The 25,560-nt window shown below is 41.3% G+C and overlaps 1 protein-coding gene across 4 annotated transcripts in view; it reads left to right on the forward strand.

Annotated features, from left to right (window-relative positions):
* Window positions 1-25,560, forward strand: part of CPED1 (cadherin like and PC-esterase domain containing 1) — a 155,357-nt gene that overhangs the window by 39,040 nt on the left and 90,757 nt on the right. For all 4 annotated transcript variants that reach the window (XM_066318562.1, XM_066318561.1, XM_066318564.1 and 1 more), the window contains 4 exons: window positions 414-520; window positions 2,361-2,436; window positions 13,649-13,784; window positions 15,252-15,420. In XM_066318562.1, coding sequence (XP_066174659.1) covers window positions 414-520; window positions 2,361-2,436; window positions 13,649-13,784; window positions 15,252-15,420 — 488 coding nt within the window. The remainder of the gene's footprint in view (window positions 1-413; window positions 521-2,360; window positions 2,437-13,648; window positions 13,785-15,251; window positions 15,421-25,560) is intronic.

Below are 25,560 nucleotides of genomic sequence, written 5' to 3' on the forward strand. Positions count from 1 at the left end.
AGGAATCCACTACAGCAAAACTCCTGCTGTTTGCAATAGCATGACCAGTAATAATTCCTGTAAAATTTATTTCCCATTAAAGAAACACCTCAGAAGATCACACTGCAAGCGGCATCATGTTGCCAACCTTTTTATTTCTGCATGTAAACCAGGTCAAACAGCAGGGTTTGGACATCAGTAGGCAGGTATAACAGGAAATGCCCGCTGTGAAACACCTAAATATAGTTCCAAAGCTTGAACTGTGGTGACAAATGTGTCTTTCATCCTTCTGCCACCTGAAGCTGCTCGTGTAATTTGCTCCCCAACAGTTTGTTGTTCTTCAGGATTTTGCTCTAAGTATTTTTTTATGCTTAAATAAAATGAGAATTGCATGATATTTTCTTTCTCAAAGTGCTTCTTTTCTTTCTGGATAGGTGGTGTGAGCCCTTGGGATCTTTTCATCTGCTTGTCTTCCCAAAAAAATGGTGGGACTGGCTGCTTTGAAACAGAAGATTTGCCTAACTTAGAGCTTTTCCAGAAGGTATGAGATTATTGTGTTATCCTTTGTGGGAATGGAAGGAAAGGCCAGATTTTCAGCCCTCACTCATAAAAAGAGAAGTACCAAATGTTTATTTTATGCTGAAGCAGCATGGTTTCGAAGAAATGAAATTTTTTTTCATGTTTTCTATTTACTGAAAAATGCTTTTCAGGTACCAACATTTCATTCTTTTTTTATATCACACCCAGGTATCGAAAGCAATTTCTCATTTGAATATACTATGTTAGTTTTGGTGTAAGTATTTTAGTGTAAATACTGAAAATTGTTTCAACTCAGTGTCAAGTTTCCCTTTTCTCTTCTTTAGCTTGAGCTTTTACATTCTTGGCCACCTTCAACCAGCATGTCTGGCTGCAAAAGTGTCTGCAAGGGAAATTATTTAAGCAATTTTGCCTGTTGGAAAAGAGAACTTAGAAACTGAGAGAAACAGTTAGAAAATACATGCAATATTTCAGAATGATCAGCAGAAGATGGAGATGGATGAATTTCGGCTTCGTGTCTTATATAACATCTGAGTTTCACCTTATGTAATTCCTCCTTTGTAAACATGATTGTGGCACTTCTCCAAACAGTGGCAGTGCTCTTACAATGAATAATGTGTAACCTGGACCAGGGTCTTCAAGTTCCTTGCTCTGGCATTGCTACCTGCTTCCTCGTGGTCCAAAGCATCAGTAGTACCAATTATTTGGTATTTTCAGGATTGCTTCTTGTATTTTTTCTCACATGACCAGGTTGTGGGCACAGTTTAGGTTACTTGGATATGTAATTTCTATGTAAACCCCTGACCTGTTGATAAAAATACGTGAGCGATATAAACTGAAGTCTTTGATAAAATGTGACCGAGCTACTGGTACAATTTGGCTTGTATTTTAACTAAAATAGCACAGATAATAATGGCAAGACTCTAAATTATTGACTCCAGCTTGAGGGTCTGAGAGAAATGGAGCTGCTTTTAAAAGTTGCCTCTGGTGATACAAAAACCCACTGGTGTCCACAGAAGGCAGAGCTTTGGGCACGTGTGCTGGGGTTCCTGGGACAGGAGGCCAGATCAAAGTGGATGCAAAGTGAACTTTTTATGGCAGTTATAGTTAGCTAGGAATATACATGCTTTGAATATGCTCAGATAATAAAGCACTGCAGGCTTCTGCCAACTGCTTTTTTCTCATTCTGCCTGTATTGCCATGTCTGAGCCTCTAACGCTGTGCAATAGAGCGATCCTGACAGCAGGCTGCAATGTCCAGATGTGTCCCACATGAACAACTGCGACACAAGGTGATCAAAGGATTCGGCCAAGTTCTCTCAGGAAGTCTGCAGCAGAGCAGAGACTTAAACCAGATGGCCCATTCCTCTGGAAAACTTTAAATATTGAACTGGCATGTCCACACCGAAGTGCCACACGGTGTTTTCCTGCAGAGCCTGCCTGTGATTTAGCTACTTCAGCTCCCTACTGACCCCAGGCACGGCAATTCAAGAGGCATGGGGTGTCTCCATGCAGAGAGACAGTGGCTGGTGACTGGACACAACAGAGAAGCTGCAGAGACTGAAAAGGGAACAGGGAATGGATCAACACTCAGCAGCCAGAGGAGGAGATACAGGCTCAAAATTTTGTGGGTTTGTGGACATGGGGAAAGAGTCCACACCTTGACTTTGTGATTCCAGCATTGCAGGGAGGGTAAAGTTATCATTTCCTCTTGACACTGATGGGAATTTTGTGCTTGAGGTGTGTCTGATAAATTAAACACAAACCCATTGAAGGCATTTTCCACTGAAGAAAAAGAACAGTTTTTAAATGAAATCATTAAAGCTTCTCTTTTTTTACATACAGGTAAACCTGCTTCCAGAAATCCAGCATTTTCTTTGCAGAAAAGAGGGATTATGCCAGATAACAAAAGCCTTTTCAGGTAATCTTATTTCTTCAAATCTGTGTGTGTGATGCTCGTCTTTTAATAGTTGTCACAGGAAGTTTCTGAAAGAGATTGTCAAGCTTATAATTCCTTTTTTTTTTGGGTCATGAATGTATAGAGGGAAAAAATGAAAGTTGATAATCCATTTTAAACATACTTAAATATGGATTACAATAATACAGTATCTTTCCAGGTAAAGATATTGCATTGTTCAGATGTTGCATGTTGCAGAAATAACTTGGCTGTGTTTTTTTTTTTTTTTTTTTTTTTTTTTTTTGGACTGTTTTGTGTTAATATAGTGTATTGGTATTTACATTTTTGTGCCCTGGGTTTGGTGTAATGTGTTTGTTCAACTTTACAAAAATGTTGTGGCATGGAGAAGGAGTCAGAGTTTGGTTCCCATCCAGACATAATTTACTGATAAAAAGCTTTTATTGTGTATTAAGATCATCAACCAGAAAAGTTTAAAGGTTATGGGCGAGTTTCCAGAGAATTCCAATTTACCATGAGTAAAATTCATCTTTGAATAGAAACTGGAAAAAAAAACCTGTTGTGCACTGTATTAGGTCTATTTAAACTTCCCTCTCTTCTCCCCTACATATATATATATGTATATGCTAAATTTAACACAGAGGGAAAGGATTCATTACATCTCATTTAACCATTTAGGAATTAGCTATCTCCTGAAAGCAGTATCCTAACCTTCCATTTAAGCCAGTGGAGAGAGACACACACCTACAAATGCTACTTCTTTTTATCCTAAAATATGTATTTAAAATAGGTGTATTGAATTAGTCCCTGCAGGTGCTTGCTACCCAGTTGTGTCTCACTGCCTAGAGAAATTGGTAACCCTGCTCATGTTGTAACAGATTGCCTTCAAAAAACCTTGGCTCACCTCGCTGCTTGAAGAAAGACCAATTGCAGTGGTTTTATTATTTTACTACCACGAAACCAAAGCACAAGAGGCAGTTCTTACACACAGAGACTTCTCTTTAAAATATGAGCATTTTCACTGCTGTCCATAAACATGGGACAGGCACTTTGTCTCTGACCCTTCAGTTGAGCTGTTCAGTGTTTTCTCCTGTACTGGGTTTGCATGGCAAGCCTTTGATAGTTGGGGCACAGGAGCGCCTTAGTGAGGAGATGCCAGAAGCTTCCCTTAAGTCCAGCAGAGCCAGTGCAAGCCAGCTCCAAGATGGATTTGCTGCTGGCCAAGGCCATTAGCGTGCTGGTGGCACCTCTGGGATTACAAACTTAAGAAGGGAATAAAACAATTGCACAACAGCACCTGGAGAGATTGGTGAAGAAGAAGTGGGAGGAGATGCTGCAGTGCCTGGAGCAGAGATTCCCCTGCAGCCCACGGTGTGACAGCTGTCCCTCTGTCCCATGGAGGTTCCTGGGGCAGCAGGGATCCTCCTGGAACCCAGGGAGCACCCAGTGCCCACAGAGGTGGATGCCTCAAGGAAGCTGTGACCCTGTGGGAAGGCTCCTGGCAGGAGAGACCTGTGGAGAGAGGAGCCCATGCTGGGGCAGTTCATGAAGAACTGCAGCCTGTGGGAAGGACTCTCCTTGGAGAAGTTCCTGGAGGACTGTCTCCTGGGTAAAAGGGATCCCATGCTGCAGTGTGAGGAGTCCTGCCACTGAGGAGAAAGGAGTGGCAGAGGCAATGTGTGATGGATGAACAGACCACAGCTCCCATTCCCCTGTCCCTGCATCGCTGCAGGGAGGACACAGTGACTCAGGAGTAAAACTGAGCCTGGAGAGAAGGGAGGGATGGAGGGAAAGTGTTTAAGATTTAGTTTTATTCCTTATTACCCTCCTTTGATTTGATTGGTAATAAATTCAATTAATATCCCCACATTTTATGCCTGTGATGGTAATTAATGAGTGATCTCTCCCTATCCTGGCTCACAAACATTTCAGAACAGTTTCTCTTGCCTGTCCAACTGAGTGATAGAGAGGCTTTGGTGGGCACCTGGCATATAACCAGGGTCAACCTGCCACATCTTGTCTTCAGGGAAGGGCCATTTGCAAGCATCTCATTCCTTACTTATATTTTCAGTGCTTTCCTGGCAAAGAGAAAAGGCCTTGTGGCTGATGTTGAAATACCATTGAAATCAAGATAATTCATGTGCTTTGCAGCAGGGCTCCCACACAACAAAGGAGGGTTATTGTAGCACTCTGCTGAAGAACTATCATACAGAAAAAGGCCCATCCCTCACCTTTCTGTTACCAATAAGAAAGGGTTTGAACCTAAATTAGCTGAAGTATTTTAAAGTAAAAATAAAAGTGCTATCTCTTAAATCTAGGTATCTTCTTCATATCAGCGTGTGACCTAGGGCTGAGACAGCTATTTCAACACAAGGTTCTCATGACACTTAAGGTGCCATGGAGCATCCAGAATGCCCAGTAGAATGGGCAGATTTAGCACAGGACCCATTTCCTTTTGGTCCAGCAGCTAGAGGTTCAGAGGCATATCCTGTGGTATCCTAGATGGCAGTAGATGTCTATTTGTGGATACTGAATTTAACACTTGGTATTTAGAGTAAGCAAGCCCAAAAGAGCCTTTATTTTTGGCCTAATTCAGGGTTAGATTAATTGGTTCACACTGACTGTATAGACTACACTGATGTACACTGACAGGAGTAGGAACTGAGACTGTGGTACACAGTGGGGTCATCTCTGTATAGACCAGACCTCAGCTTCAGCCCATGAATTAATCCCACTCAGTGTCACTGGATATGTGACGTGTAATTTAGGATGAGTGGAACTCATCCATAAAAGGTGAGATTAGAATCAGAAGGGTAAATAATTCGATTTCAGGTTCAGTGGACAAAAAGGCATAAGTTAGAGCAAACTGGTCTGGAGGTGAGGCTTCAGATACTCCCCCTTCCATTGATCTGGTAAAGCCAGCTCTTCTCACTTTCTTTTGCTTGCATTCTCCAGCACATCTCCGTTTCAACAACAGCAGAGTTGCCAATTAGCAGGATTTGTTTGGTCCTCAGTTTTAAAATGATTCACAGAAAGAACAGTTCTCATCAGTATTTCCTCCGCAGAACAGTTGGTTTCCTCTCAGATCAGTCATGTACTTTCACTCTGGTGCGTTTGAGTCAACAGGGTTTCTCTGCAATTCCTGTTAAAGAGGATCAGTTGGTTTGTTATTACTGTCATTTAGTCAGCCTTCAAGGAGCCAGGCAATTTCCTGTAGGAGTGGAAACACAAAGAATTATGTTCTCTAATTAAAGGCATAGTAAATTGTAGAAAGAAACACCGGGCAGCGTGGCTGAGGAAATGGGATTGCTGGATTTACTGTGGCTATGACAGTGTTGATGTTGGTAGGCAGTGCTAAAGTGGTTTGGGTTTTTTTAATGTTATTTTTATTTGCTGTTGAGCAACTTTTAAACTGCTAGGCTTTGTATTTAGGACAGCATGCCCATTCTTAGCCCCCTGTTGTATAGGAAAGAAAATGATTGATACAAAATATTCGCCCAGTGATTGTTTCTTTGCTCTTTCTCTTTAATGAAAATTTTTTTTGTCATTGTGACATTTTGTAATTCTTCTATTTCTGTGGGGCAGGGGGAAATAATGCACATACCAGTGATGACTGCTTTCTAGGAAAAAGATCTGGGAAGAGAAAAAGTTAGGAAAATCAGTCTGGAAGAAGACTAGAGGAGCAAAAAGGTTTAAAATACATGCTGTGTGTGGATAAATTGGATTCCCATTGAGAATTGTGTTGCTGGGAGATGGGCATGTGGATTTGTGGCAATGGATTTGTGATGGGGCATAAGAATAGCAACAGATCTTAGAAACAACATAGAAGGCTACTTGCTGCACAGTCTGAGAAGATTGCTTGGAGTTCTGCTTTTGCAGGGCGATTGGCCCAGTTTTTACTCAAGTGCCTGATGTCTGCTCACTGAATATGGGAATGGGCCTTAAGAAGGTTTTGATACAGCTAATGGATAACCAAGGAAAGCTCCTGGCATTTATTGCTCAGGTCAGCAAAAGCTGCACTAGTTAGAGAGGTCTGGAAATTAAATCTTCCTGTAAATGACCTGGACCTAGAAGCTCCCTGACATTAGAGAAGGACTGTGAAAGAGATTTCAGGTGTCATACCTGGTAACCCACAATATGTGGGTTTAGGACTGAGCTTGGCTGCCTCCTGGAGCTACTCCCAGCCAAGAAATGGAGAGGGCTAAAGTCCACAATGTGAGCAGAATTGCCCAGATTCAGAATGGACACAGAAAAGACATCCAGATGCATGTGCAACAAGTATGATATTTGCCTGGTTTTGCCTGGGAAAGTAGTGGAGCTGCTTATAGCATTGCCTCCCTAATTTTCCTTCTCCCTAGGGAATCCAAACTAGTTTTTCTTTCCATGTAAGCATTTCTCTCATTTCATCCCTTCCAGTGCCCAGCCTATGCCATGGATAGGTGTTTTCTCTGCCCATGCAAATCACTGATCCTTTTTTTAATATTTTTGCTGTATGCCTTCCTTCTGTGTTTCTGTTTATTGGTGTCACTAATAAAGTGCAGAGGCTTTGTGAGTGCCTGCCAGTCTTGTGTGCTCCCGTGATCTCCTGATGGGCTGGCCAGCACCATTAATCACTCAGAAGTCTTGGGATAGGCGTGAGCCTAATGGAATTGTTCTGGAGGGAGAGCCAAGACAGTCCAGCTGTGTGACTGTGCTCCCACTCTGTGAGTTGTTTGTGGCCTGGGGCTAACCCTGTGCTAGCTTTCTTCTCCTGCTGCCTGTCCCCAGTGTCCTTGGCTTGTTCTGGAGTCACCAGGAAAGGTTGTGACCCGAGGGTAGGAGGCAAGACTCAGTGGAGCCTCCTGTGGAAGAGAGAAGTGAGAGATCAAATTGATTTTCTGTTGCAGCAATTTGATATCTCTGAGACAAGAAGTTGATATTTTATGAGGGGATGCATTCCTTTTGGCAGCTGGCCATTATAAATATTTGCCCACCAGTTTTGATCGTGTTTGTGCCTATTACCTTTCTGCTACTGAAGTTAATAAGAGCCTCAAGAGTGGCCAATAAAACCAGCATCTGATTTTTCCAGTTAATTTGATTATAAACTATGTGAGGCAGGAATTTCATTGGTTTTACAGCAGTGTCAAATCTCAGCTAGATAAGAGCAGCAACATAACAGCAGTTATTAATAGTTTGAAAAGAATAAAGCAGCTAAATTAAGTTAATTACTTGGCCTACACTCTTCTTTATTCTACCCTGTCACTAGTACAGAATTGTGGCAACACTCAGCCAGCATTTTCACTGTGCTGCTTTTCCCAAAGGTTTATAGCTTATCTGTGTAATTAAGTTCTAGTTTGAAGGGTGCACACAGAAGAAGCAGCCCTTCTGAAAAATATTGGATAAAACCCCATAACTCTAACTCTTGAGATGCTTTAGGAATGAAGACACAAACACTGTACTTAGTATTGTAAATATTGTTTTTCAAGCACCTGACAAAACAGAGAGGCAAAAACGTGGTAAGTGATTCAGCTAAACTGAAACTATATTTGCTGATGTTTCTAAAGGGAAAAATAAACAGCATTATACAAATGTAGCACTGTCATAATTTTATCTTTTTACCAATGAAACTTCACAATGAATTTCAGTGCATTTCAACCCACAGTTTAACCTCTCAATCTGCTTTACTATAAAACTGTTTGGTTTTTAATACTAAACATATTTAGGATAGTTTAAACTTCCAGAAATTACAAATAGTTTGACATTTCTCCATTCTAGATATCCAGGGGGTGTTGCTTTGAGATTAAGTGTATTACAGAGGGTAGGATCACTGCATTTTTTTAATGTGTAAAGCTTTTAAGGGCAGCTGAATCAGTAGTCAGCAGTGGGCAGAATATTGGAATTGCATCAATGTTGACATCAGAAGTAAAGCTTGTGATCCATATTAAGTCCATCACAAATTAAGTTTCAAGCAAGAAACCATATTCCAGTGAACTCAGGGCAAATTTTTTCAGGATTTCACTGGGGGCCAGGATTGCCTCTAGTGTTTCTAGTTTCCTTTGAATATTCATAATCTACTTTGACTTTCACAGCCACACTTTTCTAAATGCATAGGTCATAAAACTGAGTGCTAAAGGCTCTCCCTCTTTCTTTAGCAACCTCAGGGCATATTGTGTGAGCTATAGCACATGACTTTGTTTCAGTATTTTCATCCAAAGATCAAATAGGTAACAAGAGGCAATTGAGTGGGTTAGGTTTGCTTTCTGTGACAAGTCTCAAGGCACCTAGTGGCAGTAGTTCAAGTGAAATCATCCATCCTCCAAAATCAACACTGAAAAATGGGAAAAAAATGCATTTTCAATGCTTATTGCTTTCACAGTTATGCAGCTCCGAGTGTGTTGCTGTTCCTGATTGAGCCAACGATTACTAGGGTTTATTTTGATCAAAATTCCTGGTCCTGAAGTCTGCCTGAGGATCTGTAAAAGCTTTTTAGGCATCTCCTGATGTGGAGCTGTTAAACACACCTTTCCAACCCACAGAGGCTGGAAGATTGCCCAGCTGTAAGTTCTAGAAGAGGACCAGGTAGCAGCAGTACAGTTTGCCTGGTCTGTATCACGTGTGAGCTCTCTGTGCTCCAGCAGCCCACTCCAGTAAGGAACGTGGATGATCCCAGGACAGAATGCAGTTGGAGTTCTAACTCACTGAGGTGCCCTGTCAGAATGCAGACCTGCAAGGCTGACAGAGAGGACTTGTTATCAAATAGTTCCTGGGTATTGTGCTGTAAAAACTGCTGAAAAATGACAGGAGGTGCCATTCTCTTTACTCATAAATGTCAGAGAATTGAGACTCCTGCTAGAAACAGACTACCACTATGAAAATCCAGGAAGATTTAGGGCTTTTTTAGGGCTTTTAGCATTTTTATAGGGCTTCCATGCAGATGGAAAGTCTCAGCATTAATGTGCTTTAAGGTTCTAAAGCAATGTTTTTCCTGCTAAAAAAAAAAAAGCAATCAGATTAATACCTTGCAACTACAAATGTGCTGAGATTGCAATTTTATTTTATGAAAGAAATTAACAGTGTGCTGGGCTCAAAGCAAAGCCCAGCACCTCAGTTACATTTCATTCCATCTCTAGCTTTGTGCTTCCTCAAAAAATTGGGGGCTCCCAAGGTGACTCAATAACTCTTGAAATGTTTGTAACAGATCTGACAGTTGATGGGCACTTGAGAAACAAAATGACCTTTTTCTCACAGTCAGTAGTCTTAATTGTTCCTTGCTCCATGTTTGAAGTGTGTAAAATACAGTCTATTTGATCTTGTACAAAGTAAGAAATTAACTAAAACCCACGTGTCATAACCCTCCTTCTAACATCAAAGGATACTATAGAAGGAAAGATAAAGAAGAGGACACATTCTCATTCATCTTCTTTTTCTTTCAAGCAAATGTGACTTAGTTCAGGGTATTCTCCTGGTGCATCCCTTGCCTTTGCAGATGTTCCTGTGGACCTCAGTGTTCCATTTACCACCAAACCAGGTGGCTGCAGCCTGGCTTTGCTCCAGGAATCCTTCATTTGTCCAAATGTACTTCTAGCTATTGGTACACCTTTTGCTCAGCCACACGTTGTAACTCTTCAATCAGCTCTTCTTTATTGTGTATCTCGTGTTACACTTCAGAGCTCTCAGCCAAAGACAAGCAAAGAACTTGTGAGCCTGAGATGGGGGGAGAAGGAGCAAGAAGTCATAGCTGTAAAGTCATTCAAGAAAAACACTTGAAAGGCCTCATGGGATGGCAGAAGGGCTGCTGCATTAGGTATCAGTTGTCACTGTCAGCTGATCTGTTTGACTGTTGTGTTTTCAGATATTGCAGTACAGAATAGTATCTGCCACCAGTTCATGTGACAAAGAGGTGCTTAATTGTTTTGATCTAGAGGTGTTGACTTGTTTTGGTGGATTTTATACTTCCTTTTTGCATATGCCATGCAGCTGTTCTTATGTCTCAGGTCTGTTTTTAACCTGCTGCTGTGGTTAATGTGTGAATTCAGGTGAGAACATATAGTGACCTCCTAACTCATCAGTGTGGCCTCACAGTGCCCTAGGAAGCAGTAAAGTGTTGTTGGTGGTGGTGTTTTCAACAGTACCATTCCAGAGATGTCAGCATCAGAAACCTTCTTCATGCCAGAATTTCAAGAAAATGAAGCTTTGTGGTTTTTTCAAAGTGAAAGCAGGTATCCAACCCTTTGCTTTCCACTGGAGCATCAAAAATGGCAACAGCAAAAGTCCTTGTGGCAAAGCCTGTAGCTGCTCCTCAGGAAAAACATCACTTTGTGTATCATTTCCATTAATGCATAGCCAGTGTAAAACCAAAAATAATCTTATTTTGTTTATTTTTTTCCCTTTGGTCTTTAGAGTCTGCTACAAAAATTACGATTGACAAATTACAAATAATAAGATTTGAATTTTTGAAAGAGAGGATGCGGTCTGGACATGGTATTGGGATGCTGCAACTCTTTCTGACTTGGCTTCCCAAGCTGCCTGACACATCAACGCTGAGCCTCCTTCACCTCTTCCACTATAAAATGTTGATGTTGTTTATGTGCTTCAAGAGGACTGCTTAATTAACAACAGCTTGTCGAGTGATTTCAAGATGGAAAAACACGGCAATTACTGCAAACAGTAAAGGCACTGCAGGCTAATTTTCATTGATGATAAAGTTGATTAACAAATACCCGGCTCTAATAAACACTGTTACTGCTTTTGAGTGCAGAGGCAGGTGAAGAGTTGCCATGAGAACAGATGCGGCTGAGTGTGCTCAGTTCAACACGACTGATGGCTCTTTATTATCATGATAATTGTGCTCATTGATTACTAAGGGGTGGATTTACCAAAGTGGGGGGCTGTCACTCCCTCCTAACCCTGCGTGATGCTCTGTGTCATCTCAGAGGAGAAAACACCCAGTGACAGTCTCACTTCTTTTTAGAGCCCCTTGTGATGGGCTGTCTCCCAGGGGGATGCCAACACAAAGCCAATAAAGGGGTGTAAGGCACCATACAAACGGGATGCTCCACAGAAGAGGCATAATTTATGAGCATTGCCCTTTTTTAGTTTTCAATGCTAATTATCAGCACCCTGAAATTTGTTTAATATGGCACGTGATTTTTTTGGTTGGTTGGTTGTGGGGTTTTTTGGTTTGGGTGTTTTTGTTTTTGTTTTGCTGGGTTTTTTTGTTGTTTTGGGTTTTTTTTTTGGGGGGCGGGGAGGCAGTTGTTAGACTTTTGCTTGTTGTTGTTGTTGTTGTTGGGGGTTTTTTTTTTGAGGCATTTCACAACGATTTAAGGCAATACTAAGGATCTTCTACCCAGTAGTTTGAGAATTGCAGGACAGTGGTGTTTTCCATCTGTCCCTACTCATTTGTTTTACTTTGTTATATCCAGCACCAGGAAATGGTCCACTGGGTAATAACAAATGAATTAATGCCAAAGTAATCTTTTTCCTTTCCCTGAAACAGCTAAAACTCTCATTTAAGAGGGATAAATACAGGTACACAAAACTTAGGTCATTATTTTCAGACTCTGTCTTGTGTATTGTTACTTGTTGCTTTAGCAACACAAACTGGAAACATGTTTTTAAAAGGAGAAGACACACTGCTTTCCCTTGAGTAGTGATCTGTAGAGCCCTTCTCTGCCATATCCCATTTTCGGTAAAATTATTAGTTTCTTTTAAATAGCTAAAGGGATGCATTGGAGTAGTTACATGGGGCCATTGCTAATTGCCATGGTGAAATGCCATTGCTCATCTACAGGGCAGAAATTGCCAGAGTAAAATGCCCTTGTGTCTTACTTACATCAAGTCAGATATGGAAAAAATGCAGCTTGATTTTGCAGATCTGGTTCCTATGTGTATTCAGAAGCAAGTCTGCTAAATAAATGACTCAATGGGAGTTTACTGTCTTGCTCCTGTTGTCACAAGTGGGCAGAGCAATCTGCTTCTGTCACTGTACCATCAAAAACCAGGTAGTCACTTGTATAGTTCAAATCAGTTATAATGCATAACACAACAGAAAGATGTCAGTGTGAATATCATTTAAGCATGTCGTGTTCTAATAAATAACTGCCTGGGTTTGATTATTAGAACCTTTAATCCTGCTAAATGGTGCATGTAAGGCAGAGGACCAGATTAATTCTAGATCTCAGCTGAGACTGGAAGGTTGGGCTGAGCTGATCTGATGAACAGCCAGTAAATACAGACAATCACAATGTCATTTTAATAGGCTCTCTGGGACAATGAATAGGTTTTTTTCTTTAAATGTCTGTTTACAGCTCATCACCAGGAACATAACTTCAGTTTTCTTTTTCATTCCATGTACCAAAGTGGGAAGTGTATGCTTTAGAAAAGAAGCTCTGCAAATAAATCCATAACATAGCACAATGCAGTATGTCATTAAGTAGTACAGTTTGGGAATAATTTGAACAGCTTGATTTTTTCCTGACCATTACTTAAGAACTTGAAATATGAGGTGTGTTAGAGTTAATGAAAACTACCATACGTGAAATAAGGACACAACATGAGGGCTTTGTGCCTTTTTTATCAAGCACAGTAAAAGCAGAAAATACATGCCACGCCTTGACTGATCTCACATCACAATATTTTGGTTACTATTAATAGTCACATGCCTCAATAAGCTTGAGAACTGTGATACATCAGTCCTGCTCCCACTGTGTTTGGTGGCAGAACAAAGGCTCCCATAGGTCTCAGTACCTGCAAATTTTAGCCTTAATTGTGAACATAGAAATGAGGATATATGCCTATTTATTGAGCTGTTATTACCCTGGCAAAGTCCCTTGGTCCTTAGTCAAGAAATTTCTTATCCCCATTATTTGCAATTAATGCTCCACGAGAAACTAAGTTTTGGTATTCTGTGTTTGAAAATCAACTATTTCAATTTTTTTCTAGAAGGAAAAAGGGGATGCTTTTCCTATGCGGTATTGCTGCACTCACCTCTAAAGTGGGAGCTGCAGCTAAGCCTTTCAGTTTGCAGCTGGAAGGGGATGCTTGGTGAGGGTGAAACTCTCTGCTAGCAGATCCAGAAAGGTTTATTGTCTCAGCACTTGTTTTTTTACGTTTTCAGCTGATGTTGGTAGCTCCTCTCTGCCTATTGTGTTTTACACATTTAATCTTTAGCAGCAGGAGTCCACCCCTGCTTTCAATGCTCTACTGACTTCTTTCTCATCCCCTTGGTATTTTTCAGACCTGCAGCTGCCACTTGTCACCCCAGACTGTTCTGATCAGCCTGCAAGAAACGTGTCCCAGGGCAGCACAGTCACTGGGCACACACGTGCCTCCCACCTGCAGCACTGGGGGAAGCAGAGCATCAGCACAAAGCTGTAAGTGAATGATGACCCACCCCCAGACACTGCTTCTGCACCCAGTTCTTTGGGAGCCAAGGCTGCAGAATGCAGCAGAAGAGGAGACCACAGCAGATGGAGCACTGGGGTGTATTGCATCTCAGACTTGCAGAATGTTTGTTTCTGTATTAGCCAGGTTTGCACATGTTTTGGGTAAAAACCCAAAGATGTATAAATCTCTTTATGCTGAGGCCTTGAAGCACCTCGACAGATAAATACAGAGCCAGAGACACCCCAGAACCTTTAGGACTCATGGTGGCTGGGCTGTTTCCTGCTCCTGTCCCTCCTTTACCCCCTTACAGACACACATATGTAGTCCTTTGCACAGGGATGCTCCATTAAGGTGAAGAATCAAGAAGTACTTGATGATTTGTCTGTTATCAAGTGCTGTTTCCTACATCACACTATTTCACAAAGTTTATATTCTGAGGACCTGCTGTTCTGTAGAGGGGAGAAAAAGTTCTCTTTAAGATAGATGTTATTAGACTTAACAGATAGCAAAATTGAGGTCCAGAAAGGCCACATATTGCCAAAAATTACACAGCAATGGAAGAAGAGCCCCTTGTCTTTACCAGTAATCAGTCTTAGGGACCCATAATTTCTATAGTCATCTTCCCATTGAGGTAAATTGATACTCAGAGATTTTAACAGCCAGATTAATAATGCCATTGTGAACATGCACATGTATAGCTCAGATTTGCCCAAGTAATGAGCTTTTAAATAACAGGTTTTTTCTTGGGTTTGCTTGTTTCTGTTCTGTTTCTATAGCTGACTGTCTTTGTGTGTACTATGGGAGCTGTAGGCCAGTTTATAGAGAGCTGTGTCACTTCTTAAACAAAGTTGCTTGCAGAATTCTTAGCTTAACTGATTTATTATGGGTTATCTAGGTATCCTAGTCTCTCATAATATTTGGAATGATTGTATATGGCTTTCATTTGGGGAAGTATGCAGCACCACATGTTTCTGTCCCTCTGTTACAGAAGAAAGTGCTAACAATAGTGCAGTCTTTCCATAGGGTTGGGTGGGGGTGCTCTTCTGAATTCACTACAAATCAGCATTAAGTAGTGGCTTGCATTGCATTTCTGTTATTTAAGATACTTGGATTTCTTTAATGTTTAATTTAGTCTTGATTTAACCTTTCACTCGAAATGTCCTGGATTTGTAACACTTATTTATTCCTACAATGCAGTTACCCATATGTACTCTCACACATCACTCCCTCCAAATACAGTTGCTTCCTGAATTTGGAAACTGAGAGTTAAAAATGCTGAAATCAGTCAAACGACTGTATGTAAAGCTTTGTTCCATCCTACTTTATTTAATCTACTATGTTGCTTAACTTGGGGGAAAAAGGGCTAATTTTCTATTGCTCCTAATTTCACTATTTTTTTATAGCTCATTTGCAAAAGAACTGTATTAATGCTACATATTTTTATCGCTTGCCAGGAATCAAGTATCAACCACATCAGACCACAAGGACATCCTTAAAGCTCAAGACCTTTCTGTAATCATCAAAGCATATGTGCTTGTGACATCCTTAACACCTTTGAGGGCATTCATCCATTCAACCACCACTGTCTGGCACCCACCCAAGAAGAAGCATTTTACCATAAAGGTAAAACATTTGATTTCCTCAGTTTTTCATCTTTCAGGCAAAGTACGTAGAAAACTAGAGAATATCTTTCTTCTCTTTTATCCCTTCTTTATTAACACTCTTCTGATGTGCAGTTTTCATTTCTCAGACCAAGTGGGGTTTGCTTCTTGAGGCAGGGAAGCGTTGCCCTGTGCCCTGGGGGCCTGGGATTGGCATGTCTCCAAGCCCATTTGTATTGGTGACACCTTCCAGCAGAGGCAAGGTCAGGGTTTTCTCTGAAGCACAGCAGTGTGGGCGCTGCCATGCAGTAGCAGCTTTTGCTGGGATGTCGACAGTGTTGTGAAAAAGGAAAGGAAATATTTAAAACAGTTTGTTTAGATTTCTTTTTTAAGTGCGGTGAAACAGAGTTGAGGAGGGTCAGGGCACTTCTAACTAAGGGCAGGGAAGTATGCCAAGGATACAGTGGTTCCCCCATCACCTCAATTTTATGAAGAAGGATGTTTCATATGTGCCTTGGATTAATTCTGGACATCTCCAAGTGCATGGAGATACCCCTCTCTCTCCACATCTTGCTCGCTCAGCAGGCCCATGGATTTTCAAATATGCCTTCCCATTCTTTCTTCTTCTAGCAGGGGACTGTGCTTGGAACTTATCAGCTCTCTGTGAAGAAGCTACAGCTGTGCCATTGCTTCTTCCCTTTTGGAGAATTACAGTCACAATGTGATTCCTTGAGGTCACATGGATCAGCTCCTGCAGCAGCTGTTAAAGGATGGGGCTGCTTTGCCCACGGAGCCTCCTTGGGGTGGGAGCAGGTCACGGCTTTGGATCAGTCTGGGTGTTGTGGTATCACTGTCAGCACTGTGCATGGGATCAGCCATTTGGTACATTCTGCAATTTTAGCTCTCACCAAGTGGAGGGCCTAGTTTAGGCTCATTATCTAATTCTAGTCGTTGGAGAAACAGACACCTCTAGAGAACAAATCATCCCACTTAATTTAGACACCAGTTTTGGAATGAGTTTCCTGGTGAAAGTGTTTGCTTCCTTCTATGGACTGTGACATCCCTAGAGAACATGCCAAATTCTGGGTTGCCAAAATTAGGTGAGCTGAATCTACTTCTCTCTTCCCCCCCACTTAAGCTGTGGAAACTCGTGGAGATCTATTGCTTTGCAATGTATTTTCCTCCATTCACATTGATGAAGAGTAATGGTTCCCTCTCTTTCAAACCCTGGGATTCGGTTTTGGTTTATGTTTATTAAAATAGCACAATATCCAGCAGCATCACTGCTGCAGATGAAGTAGGGACTACTTTAAAGGCTAGCAGTCATTAATAATTGTGATATGGCTCTGAAAAACAATTCCCACTGAGGGAAGTCTGCTGAACAGGGTGCCAGCCACCATTTACAGAGCACTTTGGCAGCTGAAGAAGCAATAAAAGTGATAGATGGAAGTAGCAGTGCTTCTCCAGTGGCTCCAATCTGTTTACTGCTGCTGTGGTGTTATGCCTTCCATAGCTTCAGACAAACTCATCAGGATTGTGAAAAATACACGGGAGACAGGCACCATTTGTGAAAGAAAGCACATTTGTAGTGATGCAGATATTGAAATGCAAATTTTAAAATTACGGCAAGTGGGGTGTGTAAGGCTGCCTCTCAGCCCAGTGTGCCCTGTAAAGAAGGGGACAAGGAGCTTCCAGGAGAATGGAGACACTGGGAATTCATAGAGTGGCTAGAAAGCACTACTGGGAAAATCAAACAGAGGGTCTGGGCTTGATGCAGAGGCAACGGGCAGGTCACCCATCAGAGAATACTTGGGACAGGGTGTGAATTCAGCCAGTGATACCTTTTGTTTAGAGATTTTGTCAAGCACTCAAAATCTTCATGGAGCCCTCCATCATTTCCCAGTGTGACATTCAGTGCCAGGAGAGTCATCTCTCCCAAAGCACCAGTGGAGCAAAGCCTGCTTGTGCCAGCCAAGGAGCCTGCTCCAGAAAGCTCCTAAGCTTCACGTTTCTGCCAGCTCTGTTCTGTAGGATGGACTTTGCCACATTTTGAAGCTTCAACCTGTCAATAGTCTATACAGACAGGATCTCCAAGACCTGTTTTTCCACTGATTGACAGATACCCATCAGGGACCCAACACGCCTAGAGGGGAGACTTTGGTCTGGAAAAAATTTGCCGGTACTTTTCTGCAACTGACTGATTTTTAAAATTATTTTTATTTTTTAAATGCAGAGATGAGAATCATTTTGATTATCTGCTTTCAGTAATGTTACACCGTGATTTAGAGACTTCCCCAGTGTGTATTGACCTCTGGTCAGGAAATTTTTTCTCCTACCAGTATAATTACAACATCTAATGTGGGATATATGAAAGTGAGATTTTGCAAAACAACTGGAGATGGTATGTGATATCAATGATTGAGAAAAACTGTGTAAAGAAAAACTATGAGTTTCATTAAATAATACTGCAATCCCCACTGCCTTTTTGTTAGTAAACTATTGTAAATGATTTTTGCAATGCATATTTTCTTTTTATAGTCATAGTGGCATGGCAGCAGATGATTCCTTGAATAAGCATTGGTCAAATGGCAGTTCAGAAAGAGTTCAAGTGTGTTTTGCTCACCAGCTGCCAGGTTTTCTCTGGATTATACATATTTTAGTATTTCATTTCAGAAAGCAAAGAAGGTAAATCCTGAGCTGGCATGAGGATTTTGTGTGCAGTCAAGGGGTAACAAAAGCGCAGCTCCAGATTTGGGCCCAGCAAGGGAAGATGCAAGAGATGCAAGGGAGAGGATGGCTTTCTGCCACACAGATGTTTAGATGTGAGGCCTGTGTAATAGCCCCATTGCTTTGAGGAGAGTTGGGAACTGCTTATTTAGACCATCTGTGTGTTGAAAAATTATTAATAAGATAGAAGCTTTGTATTTTGCATATTGCACCAATTAAGGGGTCTCTGTCAATGGATGCAATAATTCCTTTTGTGTTAATCGACATTATGTATGTGTGTTGAGAAGAATGCTGAGCCCTGAATAATAATCTCTTTTATAGAAGCCACTGTGCAAACCAGTAATTTATGATTAATTATTTCAAGGCTTAACACACTGTGAATTGCTTCCTTTGCCCTGCCATTAACCTTTCCCCACCAGATCCCAGTGCTTTATGAAGGGATGCGCTCTATAGACAGAAGTACCACATCTTACATCATCAGGGAAGGCTCTTCTGTGCTGTCAGCATCTTCCCATGGCCCCTGCTATGGCTCATCATCCTTCTGCTCATCCAGAATAGACAGGCACCTCCTGGACTTGAATTCCTTGACTGGTGTTTTTGCAGAACCCTTGATGTACTCAGATGAAACTCTGTTCTTAAGTAATTTCCCGACTGGGAAGGGCAGTGAGTATAATTTATCAAAGCAGTTTGCTGTGGTGTGAGTCACTATGACTGCCACCTAAACTCTTTTTGTGTGTTCAGAATTTAGAAACTTGTTTCCAAATAAAGATTTTTTTTTTCCTACTGAACAAACATACAAATGTATAAAACTGGACCCTCAGCTTCCCAGGAAATCCATCTCTTAACCTGACATGCTGCTCTGAGCGTGATGGAAATTAAGTTGCAGTATTGCCCTCAAGTGCCCAGCTTTGGTACTACTTGAAGTATTAGCCAGATAAGTGAGAAAGAATGCAAACACACATACAGATAAAGAGCAAGATGCTTGCACACAGCAGAAAGGCTTGGGATTTTTTCCTTTGTTTTGTGTTTATTTGTCGGCTTTTCTGTTTTCATATCGTTGCCCTGTTGCTTACAGGAGCAAACACACAAGAAAAATGACCATAAATTCTGAATCAATTCGATTGCAGGGTTATGTGGGACTAAAATTAAATCTGTTCATTGGGTTCTGTTGGAATGCTGTAATGATGTTTTTTCTGGAAGACTGAGCATAATATAAATTTCATCTCTCTTTTCTCTCCTCATGGTATCTATAATTTCTCTTTTCACTGATAGAAGCAATGGAAGTCTATCTGGACTGGGGGAAATCAAAGAGTCAAGAGAGCATCATGAAACTGTGTACCAGGACAAACATAAAGTAGTAGTGGTCCCTAGGCAGACTGTATCTATTTCTGGTAACCTGTGGGGTTAGAAACACAAAACTGAAGTGAAATATATGACTTGATGTTTAATGAGCTCCAGTGGGCTTTTACCTGTGCAATTATCTACTAGATTTTTAAATTCATGAATGCCTTTGGTCTTAGCAATGTCTTTAAACAATGATACTGTACGGATTATTTATGTGTCACTTGAAAAAGAATATTTACTTTAAAACTTTAGCAAAGTCAAATGTGACTTGATTTCATATCCTAGACCTGCCTCCTATTATCCTGATTCTTCTCATCTTTCCTTTTTTTGAAATCTGGCTTCCCTTAGTCAAGCTGATATGCTTTTTGTTCTCACAGCAACCTGGGAAATACTGTTAGTAAATCTCCTTTACTATCCCTCTAAGAAGTCAGGGCAGAGTTGGGAAACCCTCCTTAGTTCAGTCTCACCCAAAAGGCCTAATTTCATGGTTGCTGAAGCTGGTCAGTGGCTTTTAGCTTTTGGACTTAGTCTTAAGAGCAAGGAACTTTAGATAAAAGAAGCCTTTCTCAGATGGCCTTTCCTTCCCCATGTAATTAAGGTATGAAAGTGTTAAGGGGCAAGATGTGGGGTTTTTTGTGAACAATTTTTTTTTCCTGGACAATTTAATATCATCTTTTGAAATATCTTATGTAATGAAAAATATATACAGGAGTGGGAAATTAATGTAAAAATAGTTGGACACTAATGTGGTTTCCCCTTTCACCAAGTGCCACGTTAGAGCTGCAGAGAAAGGGCACATCATAACAATAAATAAGGAGTAGAATAAACCTGAAGGTAATGCAGTAAAATTATGACACATTACTGAACTGTTTTCTCTGTGTTTTATTCTGGAACAATTGGTACTTGGTTCATGGGTAGATTTTTTTCCCATTACATGGCCTTTGACTATTTCTGTATGCTCTGGTCAGTGGAAAGGTCTGCCTGTGCTAGCAGAAAATATTGGAAATAGCTTCATTGCTAAGTCTGCTTCTTCCTGGCCTTCTGTAGAACTAGCTTTTATTCTTGTTAGGTATTTATATACTACCATAAATATAATCAAGGAGATTTTTGTTTGTGTGTGAACCAGTATTTTTATACCTATGAACAACTGCTTTCGCCCAAAAGTATTTGGACCTGGTGAAGAAATTTCACCAAAGATAGATCCAGTGAGAAGAATGAATGTACAAAATTGAACTGGAAGGATAGAGCCTATGCTGAGAGTTTTTAGAAATTTATTAAATTATTCAAACTATTTTCAAGAAGAGGCAATTAGTGTAAGACCATGGCAGCCTGAAGATCCAGCTGCTCAGACATAGTGCAACAGCTCCAGGATGTAGCTGGAGAGGATGCCCTTTGCTACTTCAGAAAGGGTAATTTCTTGAAACCAAAGGTCCTGCTTTCACCCCTCAGATTTAAACCTCACTTTCAGATCTTATCCTGATAACTTTATCTGCCATGTCATTTTGAAGGCTGCTACTGGGAACCAGCAAAAGTCTTTCAAAATGGATTCATACAAATACTGTAGAGTAGGATGTTTCTAATCCCAAAATGTAAAGCTGAAAATTGCATTGAATTACACAGGAGTGGTCTCTTTTCATCTACCTCCTTGCCTCTGAAGCAGGTTCAGAGCTCGTCTATGCCTCCAAAGGGGAGTTACTGTTACAGGAAAAAATGTAGGAGTTCACATTGCTTAACCAAACCCAGCAGTGTCTAACTGATGGTGTACTGATAGCCAGTAATTATAATACACCTTGTACCAATTTCAATAACAGAAGAGATTAATCATGATACCAGGCACTTAAAACACTTTACTGAGCACTGCACGTTTCTAAACGCCCTTCTGTAAATACTCCCTGAAACTCCAGTGACATGTGCTCCTTCCCCCGTGTTTCCCCAGCTCTGTCTCACGGGCCACCCAGGTGACAGTCCTGCTCTCCTGGGGTGCAGCTTCCCTTCTTTTGTGCACCTCTGCTTGGAGAAGTGGGGCTCTGCTCTGTGGGTGCCCATTTCACACGTGCCCAGGCAGGAGCTGTGCCATCCTCACACCCACTCTTCCCTCAAGTCCAGGCAGAAGCTGTGGTGCCACCAGGCTGATTCCTGCCAGTGGCTGACCAGGCTTTGGCTGCTGCTTTCCCCACCCTGAATCTCTCTCCTGCTGCAAATTTTCATGCTCCTTTTCTATTATTATTTCCCAAGCTGACTATTTTTTTTTTGTTTCAAAAGTCACTTCGTAATTTCCTGATTGCTGTTAAACCTTGCCAATGGTCACATTCCTCTTTTTCATGGTAAGTTTGGTCAAACACCATCCCAGAAAGTTCTGCATGTTCCAGGCACACAGGAGGTGCCCATGGGCAGGCTGTATGAGCCCTGCAGTGATAGAACTCTGTCTTCAGTGTCTCACTTGGATTCCCCAGGGGAACCAAACCATTTTAGATTGCAATTAATGACCCTGTTTTGAGACATCTGCTTGAGGATGGCATAAATTGTGCTCTTCAAGCATCTGTGTCCTGCAGTGAGGTGTAAAGGGAACCTCGACATTTAGCTTGTGCATAGACATGAGCTGTGTAGTCTGGGATTCCTCTACAGTAATGACACCTGAGAGAATTGTCTCATGTGTCCCTGAAGACCTGTCACAGTGTACAGAGAGCTGATCAGTGCAGTCAGTAAAGGAAGGTGTCCTAAGTTTGGCATTTATGGCCATTCCTAGTGCTAGTTAAGGAAAATCTTTTATTTGTTTCATCAGGAGGCATGATCTTTTAGGATTGATCTAGGAGGCAGTCTCAGAACAATCACTACAGTTTGGTTTTATACTTTTTCTCAGGGCAATCCTCAGCTGACCATCTAGGTAACTGCCCCAGAAGCTCTCCTGAGAAATTAATTTGCAAAAAAAGTTGCCCAAGGAAAATCTTCTTGAGGGAATTACTACAGTCATCATAACATTCAGCCCAGTGAGTGCCACACTCTTCTTCAGGCTCCATGACTCTTTGCGTGAAGCCTGAAAATCAGAATTCCTATGTCAATTAAATTGCATTTTTTCAATGTGTCAGACCTTCGCCTGATGATTCAGTGTATTTTAGAGAAGCCAGGGGGATCTGTGTCATTAAGATTATGAGCCTAATTTTAATAACTGCAGATTTTAAAAACTGGATGTCAAAAAGCAGCATAAAATTAAAACTGAGTTGGCCTTTTTTTTTTTTTTTAATGGCTTTTCCTAAACCAAGAAGAAATTATTGGGCAGTGAAAAGTCAATGAGTTTAAGTTAATCTAAAGAGTATTTCTAGTTCATTCTGCCTTTACAGAAAATGTGTACTTGACCCATGTAACTTGACTGTATTTGCACACTTCTGTAAGGAATTGCATAAATATGTGGGACGTAGTTCCAAGTGCATGAGTCCAGCATTTGGATGAACACCTTCCAGCTTCTGAGAAGTCCTGCAATTCTATATATAAAGGTGTCATTGTATGAAATAAATGTGCATGTCTGCATTTGGTCTTGCAGCCTACTAAAATTGAAACACTATTCCTCTGCTTAAAAATTAGCCAGGCACAGATCAGCTTTCTCCAAGAACAGGTTCCTGGAATTGCCAGCAGTATTTCCTGCTCTGTCCTCTTTAAATTGTTCAATGCTTCTGTAATCACACTCTGTCAATGATGAGGGTGCATTTGCTGAGCAGGAAGTCTGTTCCTTCTGAAAGTGAGAGGATTAGCATCAGTGGTATGTGAAGAAACCTTCAGCTTTGTAATATTTTGCAGTTGAACACAGTATATATTTATGTACTTTTATTCACTCAGAAGCACCTGAGGTTGCTGCAGATTTCCACATGTTGCTACCTTTAATCCATACACTTAATTTTTTCTTATCTGTTGCTGTAAATCCTCTGGAATCTGCTGGAGTCAAACCTAACCTGACCTTGTTTAAACAGGATTTTTTAATGAATTGGAATTTAACCTGAAGTATTCATCTCATCTCTATTGGTCCTGAACCAGCCTGGCTAAATATTTATTTCCAGCCATTGGCTTAGAATAAACACTGCTGTAAAACCTGATATCCTCTGATGAGAGCCTATTGTGCAATGTTTCTTTTCTAGGCTGCCTGAGGAGAGCTGTGACTAAACTGCAGTTTCTTGGAGATGCCAGTTTTATTTTAATGCCTGTTCTGATGGCAACAGTTGGCTGTTATAGCCAGCAGTGTGCTCTGAGTTCCAGTAAATAGGGCAAGCCTAAGTCTTCATCTACTAGAAATGTTTGCATTGTGTGTCCTTTGCACTGAAGTGTTGGGAACTGATGGATGGGGAGGGAGGAAATGATAATGGTGATCTTGTCCTTCCTTCCAGTAATCCCCATCCCTTCCTATAAAACTCCTCAGCTCCTGACGTTGCCTGTGCAGCATAATAGCAGATCTCACTTTGTCCTCCAGTCCCCACTGGAGATTCAGGGAGTTGGAGAAAAGGTGCAAGCCAGAGGAGTGGGGTTTAAGTTATGTGCAGAATCTGGCAAAAGTGATGGAAAGAATTGCAAAATTCAGCTAAAGAACCACCTTGGTGAGATGGGCCTTCATTTTAATTTTTTTCTTTATTTCACATGAACAGTTTAATTAACTGGTTTTGTCCTGAACAAGGAACTGAAGTGGAACAACTTCACTTGGAGATGAATCTGAATCAGAACTGATTTGAAAAGTGTGAGGCTTCTTGTTCTTAATCTTTTTACTGCTCTGTGGGAGAAACACAGTTTTGGTGGTCTTAGGTTTTGGGAAACAAGGCCTCCTTCTCATCCTGGGGAACAAAGCCTCCTTCTCACCCTGTTTTGGAGATGAAATAGAGTGTGATGGGAGGAGATGGATAATCTCTAAATAATTGGGCTCCTTTGCCGAATAGGCTCATGGGACTGCAGTACACACAGCAAACATTCTACAGTATGGAAATACAATTTAATTCTTGATTTAATTCAAGATTTCAGCATCATGCAAATATCCAAAGAACAGAGTTGAGGCTATATGTTTAACCTTTGTTTTACCATTTCCTGCAGTCAGAAGTTTAATTTTATAACTTCAGCCATATATGTTGTTGCCATTTTTTCCCTACTGACATTTCAAATAGCTTTACTAAAAAGGCAAAAAAAAGTCTCAGGCACTATAAACCTTCAGCACAGATCTGTGCACGGGTCACAGTTCTGTTAGTTTAGTAACACTTGTAGAAATAAAAGCAGACATGATAAGAACAGGAGGGCAAACAATCCAAATTCCTACCCTTCAGTTATTTGCCAGCACAACTTGAATGGAGTCAGTGAAATTGGAGAGAGCAAACAGCAAAGGAGGATCAGTGTTAGCTGCATATTCAAGTATCTCCTGTGGTTGGCTGCAAGCAATGTTACAGTATTTTTTAAAAGGGAAATTGGAAAGTGCTTATTATGTTTAACTGCAGTTTGCTGCCTGAAGAAACTGGAAGCCATTCATCTGTGCCAGTGTAGAGCAGTGTGCTTGGAAGTAGTCGTGCTCACAAGGAGAGACTCCAAAACTAGAAAATTCCATGGACTAGAGCAGAGAGAAGCGTGCTGTGAGTTGTGGTGTCAGCACCGTGGATGCATCATAGCCCATCACCAGGAACTAGCATCGCATGCAGACACCCTTACTGGGTCTATTCCTGCTCAACATCTTTGTTTAATGTCTGGATGACTGGGCAGAGTGTACACTCAGCGAGTTTGGGGATGGCAGAAAACTGGGAGGAGCGGCTGGTAGGGCAGAAGATCATCCTGCCACCCAGAAGGACCTCAGCAGACTGGAGCTAAGGGCTCACAAGGACCTGGTTCAGCACAGGGAAGTGCAAAGTCCTGCCCCTGGGAAGAGTTAACTGGGGGCCAGTGGCTGGAAAACCCCTGGGAAAGGGTCTAGGACACTTAGTTACCAGCAGTCAGCAGTGTTCCCCTGTGGCACACCTCTCCAGTTGTCCAGTTCTACACTCTCCAGCACAAGAGAGATGAGGAGGAAGTCCAGAGAGGGGGACAATAAGGTGATTAAGAGCCTGCAGCATTCCTTATGTGAGAGCTGGGACTGTTT

Source organism: Sylvia atricapilla, chromosome 5 (assembly GCF_009819655.1).
Source record: "Sylvia atricapilla isolate bSylAtr1 chromosome 5, bSylAtr1.pri, whole genome shotgun sequence".
Classification (NCBI taxonomy): Eukaryota; Metazoa; Chordata; class Aves; order Passeriformes; family Sylviidae; genus Sylvia; species Sylvia atricapilla.